The 18,159-nt window shown below is 43.5% G+C and overlaps 1 protein-coding gene across 4 annotated transcripts; it reads left to right on the top strand.

Moving 5' to 3' along the window:
* The first annotated feature begins 183 nt into the window (after positions 1–183).
* Positions 184–17,375, top strand: lctla (lactase-like a). Of its 4 annotated transcripts, none has more exons than XM_037247520.1 (14): positions 184–620; positions 1,092–1,195; positions 1,600–1,760; positions 2,333–2,420; positions 2,670–2,779; positions 2,878–3,006; positions 3,083–3,178; positions 13,335–13,389; positions 13,691–13,852; positions 14,643–14,917; positions 15,167–15,293; positions 15,369–15,568; positions 15,647–15,710; positions 16,889–17,375. In XM_037247520.1, exons 2-14 carry the CDS (start codon positions 1,111–1,113, stop codon positions 17,002–17,004), a joined length of 1,668 nt encoding a protein of 555 aa, XP_037103415.1. In that variant the 5' UTR covers positions 184–620; positions 1,092–1,110; the 3' UTR covers positions 17,005–17,375. The 4 variants fall into 4 exon arrangements, with proteins under 4 accessions (XP_037103415.1, XP_037103414.1, XP_037103413.1 ...); XM_037247519.1 differs by having other exon boundaries at positions 1,033–1,195; positions 16,889–17,374; XM_037247518.1 differs by having other exon boundaries at positions 184–952; positions 1,033–1,195; positions 16,889–17,373.
* The last annotated feature ends 784 nt before the right edge of the window (positions 17,376–18,159 follow it).

The following is an 18,159-nucleotide window of genomic DNA, read 5'->3' as shown; positions in this document are numbered from 1 at the left end:
CTATGCACTACACCATCAGCAATCCCCAGGGTTTTTTTATTGTTTAAAGAAACATTCAAAACATGACGTCAGAACCCGTCGAATTTGATTAGGCAAAAACAAAAAACCCTAGAAGGTAGATTCATTCATTCATTCATTCATTCATTCATTCATTCATTTATTTATTTATTTATTTATTTATTTATTTACTTAATAAAAGTGAAGTGTACTAAAAAGATGCATTCTGCTTTTTTTCTACTATTCTTTCACAGTTGGAATCAACACTAAACTTTAAGATGGCAATGACCCTGATCTGTTTTGCAGTTAAATCAAGAATCAAGACATGCATTAACTTTGCTTGCAGTGGCAAAATCTACTTGCCCCCAAAAGATATGTTGGCCACAGCAAATGTTCACACTTCATTGATTTTAAATGGAAGTGTGTGTTCGTGTGTGTGTGTGTGCGCGTGTGTGCTTGTGGACTTGCTGTATGTGAGCTGATGAAAGCAGTAAATGTCCTGGATGCTTCCCGTGCTTTGTCACTGCTCGCCAGTGACAGTGGTACCCATTCAACCAGCCCAGAAGACGTTTCCTTTGCTTTGGAGCACTTTCCAGCAGTGTCCAATGCGAGACCAGCAGCAGGTCAGACACGTATATGTGCTTGTGAATGTAGGCGTACCAGCTCGGTGTAGGGAGAGATATACGATAGCCAATAGCAGGTGGACTCACAGGGAACCTTACCTAGCTTCCATTTTCAGCTAGATTTGGACATTTTCCAGCTACAGCCACAAGATATGTCTCTTGTCTTGGCAGTGTTGGACAAGCTGTCATATTTTCTGTCTCTCATCGGGTTTTGTCTTACAGTTGGCTCAAATGAATCTTGACTCAAAGCCAAGAATCTTCTCTAAATTATGATTCCAAGGTTTAGGGTTTGATAAAATGCTTATTCAACACCTGGACATCATCTGAGACTTGTGAGTTTAATTTTCATGTCCCCATTTGAGCCTTTTTAGGGTCACGCGCAGTGTGTTAATGTGATTGTTCTCTACTATAGGTGTGATCAAAGACAGAAGGCTCCGATCCAACCATCACAATGCGGTGGTGTTTCGTCAGGTTGTACCATGCGTTTGCCATGATGCTGTGTATGTCGGCAGGGGAGGACTTTGACTGGACAAAAACTGAAAAAACATCTTTCTATTTTGGGACCTTTCCGACAGGTAAGAGTCCAAAAAGAGCGACCAAACTGTACTGCAGTAAATTGTATTTATTTATTGTGTTGTTTAGTGGTATTTCAATTGTTCACAAACAACACAAAAACATTTAATTTTTCAGCCCCACCTTTGCAATCTAAGTTTGAGGTTGCATCATATCAAATCTGCATTAACTTTATAGCATGTATGTGCAACAATAATTCCAGTCACTATTACTCAATCTTTCATTCGAGGCGTAAATAAAAGTGGCCAAATCCTGTGGAGTTGGCTAAATACAACAAACAAAAATATTGGAAGCACCACTGCAAGCTACAACAATACAATAAAACAGCACAATACATTGACAATTATTCCCTTTGATGAAAAATGATGCAAAAGAGTAATTCGAGTGACATTGATTTTCTCTTCAGGTTTCACCTGGGGGGCTGGCAGTTCTGCTTATCAGACCGAGGGAGCCTGGAATGTTGATGGCAAAGGAATGAGCATCTGGGATGCTTTTTCCCATAAAAAGGGAAAAATATTCCAAAATCAAACAGGAGATTCCTCGTGTAATGGTTTTTACAAATTTAAGGTGAGAAAACCCAGAGTTACACTGTAACTCACCTTATGTTTACGTACGTCTATAGCAGTACAATTTTGTTCCTTCTTTGTGCTGATTGTAAATGTCGGAACAATGCCGTGTCATACAAGGAACAATGAAGCATCTATATCCTTCTAAATAGCGAGAAAATCTGAAAATAATTTCATCTCCAAAAAGGGGAGCATGCAAAAAAGTTTGTGGTCAGAGACAAATCGCCACAGTTTGACACACTTTGGAGCCCTTAAATCATTCCTTATTAAAACCCATACTCAAGTACAGAACATTACTTTTTAATCTAAATTTGTATAATGGAGTATTTTTTTAAATTATTTTAGAGATCAGCATTTGACGCCTATCTAACAAATGAATAAATAAATGAATAGAAACTAAGCAAAGAGTAGTGGAAAACAGTTATTGTGTCTTAAAATTAATTATTTTTACGAAGAGAGATTGGCTGTGATTAGGAGTTTGGACACCACGTCTTCTTTTATTTAAGGGGATGGAACAGAGCAACAATGTGAATATTGATGACATGTGAATATTGTGTTCTGTTTGCTTTTAAGGATGACATTAACCTAATGAAAGAGATGAAGCTCAATCATTATCGTTTCTCCATCTCCTGGCCAAGAATTTTACCAAGCGGACTCAAAGGTAATGCACACATTAATTTGGCCGGAGGGATTTGCAAAACATACAGAAATTATTCCACGAATGAGATTAGCTACACAGTACGTAGTCATATTTGTTTTTTTGGAAAATAATTAAGGTGTAGATGGATAAACCAACAATTTGTGTGTTGAACGGGCAATCAAAATAATGTACATAGTATTGCAAATGATTGTTTTTGTTTGGAATATATGTAAGTATCTTAATTCATGTGATACACTTAATCTGTTTTAGGTGAATACATCAATGAAAAAGGAATTAAATATTACAATGACCTGATCAACATGTTGCTGGAAAATAAGATCATTCCAGTTGTTACTTTATATCACTGGGATTTACCACAGGTGAACACAAAATTATTGAATTTGATTTTTTAATTTTGGTCAAATGGATTACAACCTCAAAAAAAAAAAAAAAATGGTTTTATCGTCCGACCTCCCAGGTGTTACAGGAGAAATATGGTGGCTGGCAGAACGTCAGCATGGTCAACTACTTCAATGACTTTGCCAATTTATGCTTTGAAAGGTTCGGCAGCCGCGTGAGGTATTGGATCACATTCAACAATCCCTGGGTATGTAAAGTCACAGATTTTATACTTCCTTCACTGTCGTGAAAATTGAATTGTTGTGAAGCGCTTGTGTTTCTAGTCGATTGCTGTAGAAGGATATGAAACAGGGGAACATGCACCAGGTTTGAAGATGAAAGGAACTGGCGCTTATAGAGCTGCACATCATATTATCAAGGTAATCACAATGACTTAATTTGGTAACCTGGCAAACTTGGTGTAAAAATGGGTGTAACCTTTCATTTGTGTCGTGCCCATCTGGGGGTACTAGCAAACAGAGTTACCTCACCTCAGACCCGTAGAAACGGGCACATTGTCATTTTCATGCACATACGGTGGTCTAGTTCAGTGTTTGTAAAATGGGTAGATGTGCTATGCCTCACTGGGCATTTCTGCCTCAATCTGCAAATTTGGTTGGTTACAAAAAGTAGACTCAATTTTAGACGGGCTAAAAGAGTGTCTAGTTTGCAGTGCGGGTGGTATAATCATGATATTGGTGTATTTGAACGAGACACATTTGGAGACACATGTTGAATGAATTTCCGCCTTCTGACAGTAAATATTCGAAACGTTATCTAGTCACCTCTAACAGCGCATTTATTTTATTTGTGTTGAGACATTTGCAAACCTCTGCTTTTATTTTGGAGATACAGTTTTGGCTGATCATTATTTGTGGAACTTCGTCAACATGTTACAGCCCAAAGCAGTAACTGTGTTAGGGTAGTGTTCACTCTAACTTATTTTGCAAGAACCACACTGGAGACAAGTTAGTCGTTTCAGACACCTGCAGGCGGAGAGTTCACTCGTCGCTGTGCTTACAGCGATGGTCGAATGAAGTCTGACGTCAGGCCTCATCGGGTGCATATTTATTGAGAAGAAACACAGTGGGGTTGAAAGTGGGGGTGTGAGGACCCAGGATGGGGTGAAGACGCTCCCCTGCTGATCAAAGCATAGCAGGGGGCCTTTTACGACTTTGTGGAAACAAAGCAACTCTGATTGCTTCCTCTGCAGCTAGTCAATCAGGTGAAAAGAGCTTAGCACTTTGGTCTACTACTTTTGGTAAGACAGGACAGGCTAGGTAAATTATTACAGGTTACATTCCAACATAATCATACGATGAAGATATTCTGCAAACCCTAACATATCCCCCCTGTTTTATCATATGAGTATGTCAAACCCGATCAATCAAACATAAGAAAGAAAATACAATGACAGCAATAATTTCCAGTGAAGACGAGGCATTTCCCTCAATGCTCCAGTCCAAATTTTGTGTGCAACTGAAAAACCTGCGGCCAGATTAAATGCAGGAAAAGAGTTACACGGCCCCTCTGCCTTAGGCGACCAGAATGTTATCAATAAAAAAAGAAAAAGAAAAACACAGAAACAGTACATCATTGTACCCATCACTTGCAAGGCATTTTCGATGGTCAAATCATCAAGTTTCTGTAAAAGAATGCTGAGCTAAACAGCATCTACGCAATCCACGTCTCGCAGCACATCACAGTCATCACATCCGTCATCTCTAAGAAGTTGTATATGCACTTGTGCCACGGTAGAAGACACAAACCTTGTCACAGCAGACTTCAAACACGGGATAACACAGGTCGTAAACAAGCACAACAATACCAGCACAGCAAGCACAGGAGTCACAAGTTTCAACAGCAACTGCCACCACGCGCCAGAGAATAGCCATGAAAAGAAATCCCATTGATGTGGGATGTTATCCTCCGACATGGCCTGCTGTAAATTCCTCAGTGAGTTCATGGCTTCCTTGATGTGCGTGTCGTTATCTCCTGGAATGTATGTGCAACAGGAAGTCCCAATGATGTGGCACACACCACCTTGTGCTGCCGTCAACAAGTCCAGAACCATCCTGTTTTGCAAGACCATTAGTCTAATAGCCTGGATCTCTCTATTTTGTCCATCATCGACTTGCAGTGAGAGGTTCACAAAGGATTGAAAACGATAGTTCAGTGTCTCGATGAAGAGAGATTGTTTTCCAACTCCGATCCAAGGAAAAAGCGCATGAACAACTTTGTTTCCGACAGGCCATATTTTATGGTCGTCCGGAACATTTGCACCCCAGACAGGGTCATGGGGGTCAAAGGTTGTAATCGCCCTGCGGCGACGTCCAGAAGAGTTGTGTGCTGTCGTCAGCTGACGATGTTGAATCCTGTAGGTGTGGTCTGTCACCCACACTGGTGCACACACTCCTGTCCAGTTGGCGGGCAGCATCGGATAAACCTTGTGACCACAAAGCCACCAGCCGTTCTGTATGAAGTATGTTCCGTTTGATGGTGCAGCCATGTTGGTCGGAGAGCCCTCACCACCTGAAATGGCTCTCTTATCTTGACACTCAGTGGCGATGTCCAAAGCTCCCATCCAGTTCCCTCCTGGAGAGCAGTCTCTGTCAATGCATTTGTGGGTCTCACTTCCTTGGATGTAACACGTATAGTTCACTCCAGGTGGCCGGTCTGTGAAGGCCACCTGCGGCAGTGTCCGTCCTTTAACAGTCACATTGAGATTTGTCCAGAAAAGCTGATCACAGGTACCTTCCGCAAGTCCAGGGCGGGACGGGTCGGCATCACTGACTGTGACAGCACGGTGTTGATATCCAACTCCTCCCATGGATGCCATGCATTTCGCTTCAGTGACATTCATTGCTCTGGCCTCCAAGTGAACTTGTGTGGAGGACGGCGGGAGTTTGGAACACACATAGCAGCCCTCCTGTGTGTGCGATCTCACAGTGAATTTGACGTAGCGGTACCAAGTGTTGGTTTCGTATGGGTTTCTGGGGTCCCATGACCAGTCCTCAAAGTTCTCATCGTGTGACCATCGTTTTCCACGGTCAACATTGTCACTTGGTCTGTTCAGTTGAGTCCATAGACCATAGCACGCTCCAACCACAACGCAGCAGAGGATCCATCTGGCATATGGAGCCCCGTTGCTACTAGGATGGCAGAGACACCGGGACATCCCCTCGCCTAGCGGAGTGGGGATCGTTGTTTTCTTCACCAACATTGAGACGTCCCACCCTAAACGATAGGACTCCTTTGAAGTTAGCCTTCCCCACCACTCCGAATTAGGGGTCCAGCACTCTCTGCAACTTGCAGTGGCTGAGGTGAATCCAGCTGGGCCGTTCAGCTATCTTTACTGCGGTGGGGGTAGTCAGCAGGACTTGGAATGGTCCCTCCCACCGTGGGCTGGCCCAGTTCTTTCTTTTGATGACTTTGATGTAGACCCAGTCTCCTGGCTTGATGGGGTTGTCGACCTGTGAGGATGAAAGATCAGGCGGCAGTAAATTTGCATTTGACACCTCTGTCAGTCTGAGCGTTCTAATCATGCAGTCTGCCAAAGACTGTTCTTCATCTGTGGACCATTGTCACTGTAAATGGTTTGGGGGATGCCATGAGTCGGTATGATGGCTTTGCAAATGGCTTTTGCCACTGTTAAGGCATCCGCACGTTTAGACGGAACTATTTCCACCCATTTGGAAAATGCATCAATCATCACTAGGCAGTATTTGTGAGGTCCACTTTGTGTGAGCTCAATAAAATCCATGTGCATGATTTGAAATGGGTAAGACGGTTTTGGAAATGAGCCTCTCTTAGGTCTCATGTTTCCTTGTGGATTATGTTTCACACAAACGGGACATGCTTTACAAAAATTTTTTAAGTAAACATCCAAACCAAAGGTAGTGAATTGTTGATGTATGATGGACCTCATCCCCCCTGTCGACACATGGCAAGGCCCATGCGTCGCAATTGCCGCTGCTTTAAAGAGTGACTTAGGCAAAACAGGTTTGTCATCGACGCGGAGGATATTATCTGTGTCCGCTATTGCTCCTTTTGTCGTCCACATTCGTTTTTCCACCATTGGAGCATTGCCCTGCATATCTGTCAGTATAGTCTTATCTATGAGTTGCGTGTCCTCTGAATCTATTAAAAAAAATTCATGGCCATGTTTCCCTGCTGCCGCTTCTTTAGCAATTCTGTCCGCTAGTCTGTTTCCATTCGAGGCTTCGTCTGTGCCTGTGGTGTGAGCAGCACATTTACACACAGCCAGTTTAGCAGGTAAATGAATGGCCTGCAACAAGTCTTTCAACAAGGAGGCGTGGGTAACTGGCTTACCAGTTGATGTTGTCAACCCCCTGCGCTCCCATTGTTTTGCAAAATAGAACAGAGTAGAAAACGCATACTGACTGTCTGTGTATACAGTGACTTCCTTATCTTCCGCCAATTCACAAGCTCTTGTTAGTGCAATTAGCTCAGCAGCCTGCGCCGACCTGCTGTATGGAAGCTCCTCTGCTTCAGCGATCTGGTATGGCAATTTCACAATTGCATACCCACTTTGATTGTTCCCTTTATATATTTATTTCTTCCTTAGCATTTAACGTACTCAAAATCACTCTTTCTTCAAAGTCGCTCTACTAATTTTGGATAGAAGTGTCCAACAACGCCAACCATTCAACCTGTATTTTCCCTTCATTCAGGCAATCAGTCATCAATGCTCATTTGCATCTCACACGCAGTCTCCAAGAAGGAGACTTTCTATCACATCGGTCCCAATACATCCAAGCTCACCACACAACATTCACATACCGTTTCCATCTCAAGGTTCTTGATAGAACAATCCACCAATCCAAAAAAAACTCAACACGCAAAAAAACTGCTGGCAAATCAATCAGAAGTTTTCCTTCACAATTTTGATTCTTCCAATTCCTGAAAGCATGTTCTGTCGTTTCTTACTTAACATGCACTAGTGTGGATCAGTTTCTGCTCGCAAACAGATTTCTCTCTTTTCCTCTCATTTTTATCTTTCAAAAGCGTTTCTGTTCTGCGGTGCAAATTGGATAGACCACAGTCTAGCAAATTTCTGTGCACTAAAAGTTTAGCCAATTTTCATAATTTTAACACGCATGCACAGCTCTCGCGCGCGTAAGGTAGATCCCAGCACCAATGATTCGTCACAGGCTGGCCATTTCCTGTGGTCGATCATGAGCTGGTCCCTCCCACGCACACGAGGACAGCACATTCTAAGTTTTATTTATCTTCTAGAAGCCAGTTGCATTCATTTACCACTAGATTTGCAAATTTTAACTTTAGTGTACATACACAATTTGATCTCTGGTCATTTGTCATTGGGCATACAACAGCATTGTCATACTCCTTGCATGGACAGGAGCTCTAACAATCTAAAAACGTTCTAATAATCTGACAATGACATGTCTTGCTTTCATATGGACATCTGTTATTTCTCCTCTGTAGGAGCACAAGAGATCACAGGGGAGGAATCTAGTCACGCTGACAATTTGGCTTTTCCTCTGCCCCTTCCTCCACCCTTTGATAGGTGTCGTTTTGCCTGACGACACTCTCTTGCGAAGTGTCCCCGTCTCCCACAGTCCCAACAGTTGTCAGAATCTGATGGGGGTTTTGAATTATATTGCGGCCTGCGACCTTGTTGGCCTCTACCTCTTCCTCTGGCCTGCTGGGACCCATGAAAGAAGACTGTTGTATCTTCATCTAGGTCAACATCATCATCATCGCCTAGATGAAATACATCAGAACTTTTGGCCCATTGCGTAGTTGTTGTCACACTTGCAATATCTACTTCCACCAAATGTTTCCTCACCCAGTTGCCGAAGTCGGGGGGGGAAACAGTGATGAGCGCGTTTTTAAGACGTTGCTGATAAGCACTCTCAGCCGCATCATCGAATGGGGTGCCACTGTGCACCCAGAATTCTTTTTCAAATCTTAATTGAATGGCGGTCTCATCACTTTTTATCTTTCCAGGTTTTGTCTCCTGAATTTGTTCTCTTTTCTCTTGTGAAGCATTCAACCACATTCTAGCACAAATCAATTCTTTCTCTTTACTTTTCTTTTTCAGTCCCTTTGACTTCCTAGTCACACTCTCCTCCAAAACATCAACCACTATCTTCCACACTTCAACTTTCAACTTCCCTTCTACTCCATACTTTTTCTTCCACTTTGGCATGTATTGCATACAATTAAGAAATTTACTCGCCATGTACTTCTCATCTCCTTCAAGAGCTAGGGATTTACCGGTTTTGTTTCCCATCTTAATTTGGTATTTTAGGTTTATACAATTTTTTTTATTTTTATTTTCTTTGAGGATCCTCAATGCAGGTTTAAATTGACCTTCCGCCAAATTCTCTTTGCGGTCAATTTATCCTACCAGTCGCACTCTCAACCACACAAACACCAGCGCTTTTTATTTTTAGGCCTATCCAGGATGGGTGTAAAACCCTCCAACACAGCTTGGAGGAACGGACAGAAAAAAGAATCTACGCCCTTCTTCAATTAGGAAAAAGAAACTCTGTTCTTTCTTAGCCCGTTCCTTCCACTGGGACTTGAACCCAAGCTGTTCTTTGGCCGGAGAAACGTACAAAGAAATATCTACACCCTTCTTTGATTAACAAAAAAGAAGCTCCGTGTTTCTTAGCACGTTCCTTCCACTGGGACTCTAACCCAAGCCAGATCCCTCAGCTTGGAAGAACAGACAAAGAAGAATCTACGCACTTCTTCGATGAACGAAAAAGAAGCTCTGCTTTTCTTAGTCTGTTACTTCCCCTGGGACTCGAACCCAAGCTATATTCCGTGCACCTCTACCTTTTTACGCGTTTCACAACAACACAATCACACAACTTTAGGGCGTTAACTTACTTGTCCCCTGGTTCGTTGCACTGCCGGGTCCCGTCAATCCACCTCTGTCAGACGAAGGCAGACCTAAGACGCTGGCCCAGCGAAGGATTTCCTTCCCAGGTCTTTCTTTACCAGGTCCTCCTAATGGACGCTGGCCCGTCGACGGTGTACAGCGCGTCGTCCTCCGTCAGCCAGATGGCGGGTATGAGGGTCCCGGGTTTCGGCACCAAAATGTTAGGGTAGTGTTCACTCTAACTTATTTTGCAAGAACCACACTGGAGACAAGTTAGTCGTTTCAGACACCTGCAGGCGGAGAGTTCACTCGTCGCTGTGCTTACAGCGATGGTCGAATGAAGTCTGACGTCAGGCCTCATCGGGTGCATATTTATTGAGAAGAAACACAGTGGGGTTGAAAGTGGGGGTGTGAGGACCCAGGATGGGGTGAAGACGCTCCCCTGCTGATCAAAGCATAGCAGGGGGCCTTTTACGACTTTGTGGAAACAAAGCAACTCTGATTGCTTCCTCTGCAGCTAGTCAATCAGGTGAAAAGAGCTTAGCACTTTGGTCTACTACTTTTGGTAAGACAGGACAGGCTAGGTAAATTATTACAGGTTACATTCCAACATAATCATACGATGAAGATATTCTGCAAACCCTAACATATTGAATCATTCATTTTATGTCTATAATTTGAAATAATGCGTTGTTTTTGAACAGAGGGATGGAAATAAAAATAAATTTCAATTCAAATTAATCGATTAATTGTCAAATTATTTTGATGGATTCATCCATCCATCCATCCATCCATCCATCCATCCATCCATCCATCCATCCATCCATCCATCCTCTTCCGCTTATCCGGGGTCGGGGCGCAGGGGCAGCAGCTTTAGGAGGGACTCCCAGACTTCCCTCTCCCCAGCCACTTCATCCAGCTCATCCCGGGGGAAGGCCAAGGCGTTCCCAGGCCAGCCGAGAGACATAGTCTCTCCAGCGCGTCCTGGGTCGTCCGCGAGGTGTCCTACCGGTGGGACATGCCCAGAACACCTCCCCAGGGAGGCGTCCATGAGGCATCCTGATGAGATGCCCAAGCCACCTCATCTGGCTCCTCTCAACGTGGAGGAGCAGCGGCTCTACTCTGAGTCCCTCCCGGATTACCGAGCTTCTCACCTTATCTCTAAGGGAGAGCCCGGACACCCTGCGGAGGAAACTCATTTCGGCCACTTGTATCCGGGATCTCGTTCTTTCGGTCACGACCCATAGGTGAGAGTAGGAGCGTAGATCGACCGGTAAATTGAGAGCTTTGCCTTTTGGCTCAGCTCTCTCTTCACCACGACGGACCGGTACAGAGTCCGCATTACCGCTGACGCTGCACCGATCCGCCTGTCGATCTCGCGCTCCATCCTGCCCTCACTCGTGAACAAGACCCCAAGATACTTGAACTCCTCCACTTGGGGCAGGATCTCATCCCCGATCCGGAGAGGGCATTCCACCCTTTTCCGACCGAGGACCATGGCCTCGGATTTGGAGGTGCTAACCCTCATCCTGACCGCTTCACACTCGGCTGCGAACCGCCCCAGTGAAAGCTGGAGATCACGGCTTGAAGAAGCCAACAGCACCACGTCGTCTACAAAAAGCAGAGACGCAATGCTGAGGTCCCCAAACCGGACACCCTCAACGCCTCGGCTGCGCCTAGAAATTCTGTCCATAAAAGTTATGAACAGAATCGGTGACAAAGGGCAGCCTGGCGGAGTCCAACCCTCACTGGGAATGAATCCGACTTACTGCCGGAAATGCGGACCAAACTCTGGCATCGGTAATACAGGGACTGAACCGCCCTTATCAGTTGGCTCGGCACCCCGTACTCCTGAAGCACCCTCCACAGAACTTCCCAAGGGACACGGTCGAACACCTTCTCCAAGTCCACAAAACACATGTGGACTGGTTGAGCGAACTCCCATGCCCCCTCGAGGATCCTGCCGAGGGTGTAGAGCTGGTCGGTGGAATTGAAGAGCTCTTCGAAGTACTCTCCCCACTGACTCACGACGTCCCGAGTCGAGGTCAGCAGCATGCCATCTCCACTGTAAACAGTGTTGACGGTGCAATGCTTCCCCCTCCTGAGACGCCGGATAGTGGACCAGAATTTCCTCGAAGCCGTCCGGAAGTTGTTCTCCATGGCCTCGCCAAACTCCTCCCACGCCCGGGTTTTTGCCTCAGCAACCGCCGAAGCCACGTTCCGCTTGGCCATCCGGTACCTGTCAGCTGCCTTCGGAGTCCCGCAGGCCAAAACGGCCCGATAGGACTCCTTCTTCAGCTTGACGGCATCCCTTACCGCGGGTGCCCACCAGCGGGTTCGGGGATTGTCGCCACGACAGGCACCAACCACCTTACGGTCACAGCTCCGGTCGGCTGCCTCAACAATAGAGGCACGGAACATGGTCCACTCGGACTCAATGTCCCCCGCCTCCTCCGGAACGTGTGAAAAGCTCTGCCGGAGGGGGGAGTTGAAGCTCTTCCTGACAGGGGATTCTGCCAGGCGTTCCCAGCAGACCCTCACAATACGTTTGGGCCTGCCAGGTCGGACCGGCATCTTTCCCCAACATCGGAGCCAACCCACCACCAGATGGTAATCAGTTGACAGGTCCGCCCCTCTCTTCACCCGAGTGTCCAAAACATGCGGCCGCAAATCCGATGAAACAACTATAAAGTCGATCATCGAATTGCGGCCTAGGGTGTCCTGGTGCCAAGCGCACACATGGACACACTTATGTTTGAACATGGTGTTCATTATTGACAATCCGTGTCAAGCACAGTAGTCTGCTCGGGTTCAGATTGGGGGGGGGGCGTTCCTCCCAATCACGCCCTTCCAGGTCTCACTGTCATTGCCCACGTGAGCATTGAAGTCACCCAGTAGAATGATGGAGTCCCCAGAAGGAGCGCTCTCCAGCATTTCTTCCAAGGACTCCAAAAAGGGTGGGTACTCTGAGCTGCCGTTTGGTGCAGAGACGCAAACAACAGTCAGGACCCGTCCCCCCCACCCGAAGGCGGAGGGAGGCTACCCTCTCGTTCACCGGGGTGAACCCCAATGTGCAGGTGCCCAGCCGGGGAGCAATAAGTATACCCACACCTGCTCGACGCCTCTCACCGTGGGCAACTCCAGAGTGGAAGAGAGTCCAGCCCCTCTCGAGAGGGCTTGTACCGGAACCCAAAATGTGTGTGGAGGCAAGTCCGACTATGTCTAGTCGGAACTTTTCTGCCTCGCACACCAGCTCGGGCTCCTTTCCAGCCAGAGAGGTGACATTCCATGTACCAAGAGCCAGCTTTTGCAGCCGGGGATCGGACCGCCAAGGTCCCTGCCTTTGGCCGGGACCATATTTTATTCCTTATTTTGATGGATTAATTTTGTAATCAATATGGCTGTTTCTGGACTCACCAGGATGCACTCTGATAAGAAGGAGGCAGTCCAGTTGACCCTATTTGCAGGGGATAGGGACCAGGCTGGCCTGCAAATAGTGGCTATTGAAATGCCTTTTTTTTTGTAAAACAACTCCAAAGTTGGGTGAAATTGTCCCAACCTCCTGGTTCGGTTCACTTTTAAACCCAGCGGTTTTTAGGGTGTATGACTTAATTGTTGCACACGGGATCTGAACATCATTTCTATTTGTTTTACCACAGGCACATGCTAAGGTTTGGCACACATACGACAAGGGATGGAGGAGGAAACAGAAAGGTATGAAGGAAAGGAAAACAGATGATTCATGATGGTCAGATCATTGTCACTGCAGGGCATAAACAATGCATGGTCAATGTCTTTTTTCATAAAGTGATACTAAATACTTACTTCGTGGGTGTGTTCATTTATAAATTACTGATAATTAAAGCATTGAAAATGGCTTCCTCTCTTTGACAATGCAATGTTAATGGCTCAGCAAAACACCTCCTTTCTGGTTTGCTGGAAAGTGATGGTTTGGGAGGTAGATGGATTCCACCTGACAATATGATGAAACCAAAAAAAACCCGTGTGCATTCAGGTTTAGTTGGCATCTCGCTGACAGCTGACTGGGGTGAACCAGTAGACACCAGCAACCAGAAAGACATTGAAGCGGCAGAGCGATACATCCAATTCTACCTGGGATGGTTTGCCACACCCATCTTCAATGGAGACTACCCTCAGATTATGAAAGAATACATTGGTATGTCTTAATCACATATTACAATCTATTTACTGATAATAATAATAATAATACTAATACTACTACTACTACTACTAATAATAATAACAATAATAATAATAATAATAATAATAATAATAATAATAATAATAATAATAATATTTTAAGTATTTATTTGACCTTTATACAATTAGGTTAAGTGTTTGGTCAGCGACAGACATTATTTACTTTCTTTCTTAGATAGATAGATAGATAGATAGATAGATAGATAGATAGATAGATAGATAGATAGATAGATAGATAGATAGATGGATGGATGGATGGATGGATGGATGGATGGATGGATGGATGGATGGATGGATGGATGGATGGATGGATGGATGGATGAATAGATGGATGGATGGATGGATAGATAGATGGATAGATGGATAGATGGATAGATGGATGGATGGATGGATGGATGGATGGATGGATGGATGGATGGATGGATGGATGGATAGATATAACCCGTGCAACACAACCCGCAAGACATATGGGCGCAAAATGGCCCCAAATATGCTAGTCTACCAAAATAGTTCCCTACATATTTGTAGTATTCAGTTGAAAATAGGTTGACCAAATCATTGTATTCTGTTTACACAATGTCTCAATTTCATTGGTATTAGGGTTTGTATTTGAGAGTCTATTATTTAATTCCTTTTATTCAATCACTGTGGTGGGGTAAAGAGTAAAAAAACAAGCAAACATAAAAAGCTTTCTGTCCCTGTCCAAATACTATTGGAACTAACTCTATATATCTTCCCACCATTAGGCAGGAAGAGTGGCCAACAGGGCCTTGGAGCTTCGCGGCTGCCGGTATTCTCAGCACAGGAAAAGAGTTACATCAAGGGTACCTGTGACTTCCTGGGCCTCGGCCACTTCACAACTCGTTATGTCACCCAAAAAAGTTATCCATCGAGCATTGGAGACAGCTACTTTGCAGATCGAGACCTGGCGGAGTTGGTTGACCCACAGTGGCCTGACCCTGGCTCTGAATGGCTCTATTCTGTGCCCTGGGGCTTCAGACGCTTGTTGAACTTTGTCAAGGTACACAAAATTTGCATTGAACTGCATTGTAGATGCTTTAATGAATGTACGGCATTTTAAGCAACTCAAATTTGAACAGTCTTTACGATGACACTGAATAAAGTAAGCCACTGTATCATTAGACAAAAACATTACCCAGAAAACGAAAAGTGAAATATTAAAGCCATGTTAAGGACACATGCTTCATACAGTTACATGAATACAAAAGGGTTGATTAATGTTTGCCATATTTGAAAATATTTCCTATAGACTCAGTACAGGAACCCAATGATCTATGTGACAGAAAACGGCGTATCAGAGAAGACACTGTGCACTGACCTCTGTGATGACTGGAGGATGCAATACTACAAAGATTACATCAATGAGATGCTCAAAGGTGAGTCCACTATACCGAAGCGATTTAAAGTTACACAATATTTCTGTCAACGTTTTCTACTGATTTGTATTATAGCTGTCAAGGATGGGGTAAATGTCAAGGGCTACACTGCCTGGTCCCTCCTGGATAACTTTGAGTGGAATGAAGGCTACTCCGAAAGATTTGGCCTCTACTATGTCGACTTCAGGAACAAAAACAAACCACGGTACCCAAAGGCTTCAGTCCATTACTATAAACGCATCATCAGCTCTAATGGCTTTCCCAATCAGAGAGAGGTAAACTGCAATAGCACACTTAAGCACATTTCCGCTGGAGATCATGCAGCATTAAGTGAGATTTTGTGGTTCATACAGGTGGAGGGTTGGAAGAGGAAAGCAATAGAGACGTGTTCTTCTAGTAACCAGCTGCTGGCAGCAGGTAAGCACAATACAGCACTTTTACAGCAGGGACTGATAAGCCAAATGGAACCAAACACAAGCTTGTTTCTTCACTATTTTATGGGGATTTTCTTTGCTTTGCCCCCCCAGCTAGAAGAAAATCCCAGGGAGGTTAGGCACATTCAGGAAAGCAAAAGACTTGGCCAGTTCATGATGAAGTTTAGGTACAAGTGTTGAAATCGCAGATCCACTCGATTCTCGCAGCAGAATTATTTGATTTGCTCACCACTCTATATAAAATATCATATTATATTTCAATATTAACATGAAACATGGATAGGAATCAAGAGGATTAGGGCCAATGAAGAAAAAAAGGTAAGTGGGATCCTGATTTTATTCTCAGAAAGTGAGAATTGTGACTTTAATCTCAGAATTCTGACTTTAAAGTGAGAATTGTGACTTTAATGTAGAATCCTCACTTTCTCGCTTTCTGACATTAAAGTCGGAATTTTTCACTGGCCCTAATCCTCTTCCATAGAGTCATAATGATATTCAAAAAGCATTTGATAAATATCTATATTTATTCCTGTTGAATTACTTTGTCTTTAAACATATAAAATACTAGTACATGCAATACAAAATCTTACATTTTATAAACCAAAATATAAGACGTAGACAACGAATGGGCCTTGAACTTTTACAGTACTTTAAATGCGCAGTACCAGTCAAATGTTTCGACATACTGTACCTTCTCATTCAATATCATGAGCAACGCTTTCTAATCAGTGAGTCAAAAGATTACAGATACTTAAGGTACATCTGCACCTGTTATGCAATTGAGTGTTATCAAAAAAGATCATGTTCAGTTTTGATTGACTCTCTGACAGAGGTATTGAAGAAAATTATATTCATTACTATGTTTGAAATTTGCTGTATTGCCACATTACTAAAGAGATATTTCTAGTGTGAAGTCCACCTGATATAACCACACGTGCAGGTAATATTGTTTGGTGAAATACAATGAGCAACAGTTCATCCATCCATCCATTTTCTGAACCGCTTAGTCCCCACGGGGGTCGTGGGGTTGCTGGTTCAATTAAATAAAAATCGTAGTTGTTCATCTCATCCAATCTTTTTTAATTAAGATAATAATGAAGAGGATTACATCAACTCGCACAAATTTCACAGATGTTTCAGTCCCTCTCCTATGTGTTTCAGATCCACTGATAGGCCACATGGAGATGGTGACAGAGATTGTGGTTCCCACTGTGTGTACACTATGCATCCTCCTCAGTGCAGTCTTCCTCATGTTCTTGCTGCAAAGACGCTTGTGAGATAAAAAGACACCTAATCATACCTCAGTGGTCAGCTACAAATTAATCAGGTCAATATGAGAGTGACAGATTCATTTACACGTACAAAGTCAATAGAATTTATTGAAATGGTGTTTCATGATATTTTAAATAAACGCTTCAGACTGTAAGCAGAATATCAGAATAGCCTCTACTTGTCATACTTTGGAAGAATGGATTACAGTTTGCTATTTGACTTTGATTTCCCCCCTTGGTCAAATTTCAAACCATGGGAAATAAAAGTTGACCCCTGTGAATTATTGTGCCAAATCAATTTTGAAACATTTTGGTTATATGGTCACACAAGTTAAGCAAACTAAACAACTTGTTCAATGAATATCACAAATAAAGAGAGATGGATTAAAAATAATGATACAACTACAAAGATAGTGAAAACAGTCAATTAAAACACATAATGTGATGATATGATGAAATGTGCTTGATGTGGTGTGGGGTGGTGTGTTGTGATATGATATCATATAATTAATATAATTTGATGACACTCTAGTTTGATTGTTTTTATTTGTCATGAACTGAAACAACTGCCATCACTTATACAAAGCCTATAACGAATACGCGTGCTGAACAAAACAGTACTTCTGTTTTTGCTTCATTCATGAGCAGAACTCCAAGATCTACTTTTACTCAAATATTAACAAAATTGTCTCGGGCCTAAATGTATGCTAGTAAGCTATTTTTCTTTGCTTAAAAAAAAAAACCCATTCACCTCAGAGGTGTGGCATATCAAGCTGAAGTTGCACACAGACCCCACTAAATAATAAATTGCACATTTTAAAAGGGGCCTTTTATTGTGGAGCACCAAAGTCACACGTGCAATGCACATGTGGTCAAATCAGCATCATGTTTGCTAAAGCTTCTTGGGTTTAATATATATGTACAGTTAAGTTACAAATTTACAGTATAATGATAATCACGTGTGCAAAAAAAATCCTATTAACACAAAGTCAGCAAATTATATTCGTAAATTAATGGCATAAAGGGGCGGGGGACTTTGACTGTGAAACTACATTTCCAAATCAGCAAATGAACGATGCATGTCAACATTCGTGCCGCTTTTTCCACATCCAATATGGCGGTGATGTCTACGTACGATTCCGCTTCCATACATATCTATGA

Source organism: Syngnathus acus, chromosome 3 (assembly GCF_901709675.1).
Source record: "Syngnathus acus chromosome 3, fSynAcu1.2, whole genome shotgun sequence".
Classification (NCBI taxonomy): Eukaryota; Metazoa; Chordata; class Actinopteri; order Syngnathiformes; family Syngnathidae; genus Syngnathus; species Syngnathus acus.
The sequence above is the reverse complement of the archived record's forward strand: the minus strand, read 5'-3'. Positions and strand labels throughout refer to the sequence as shown.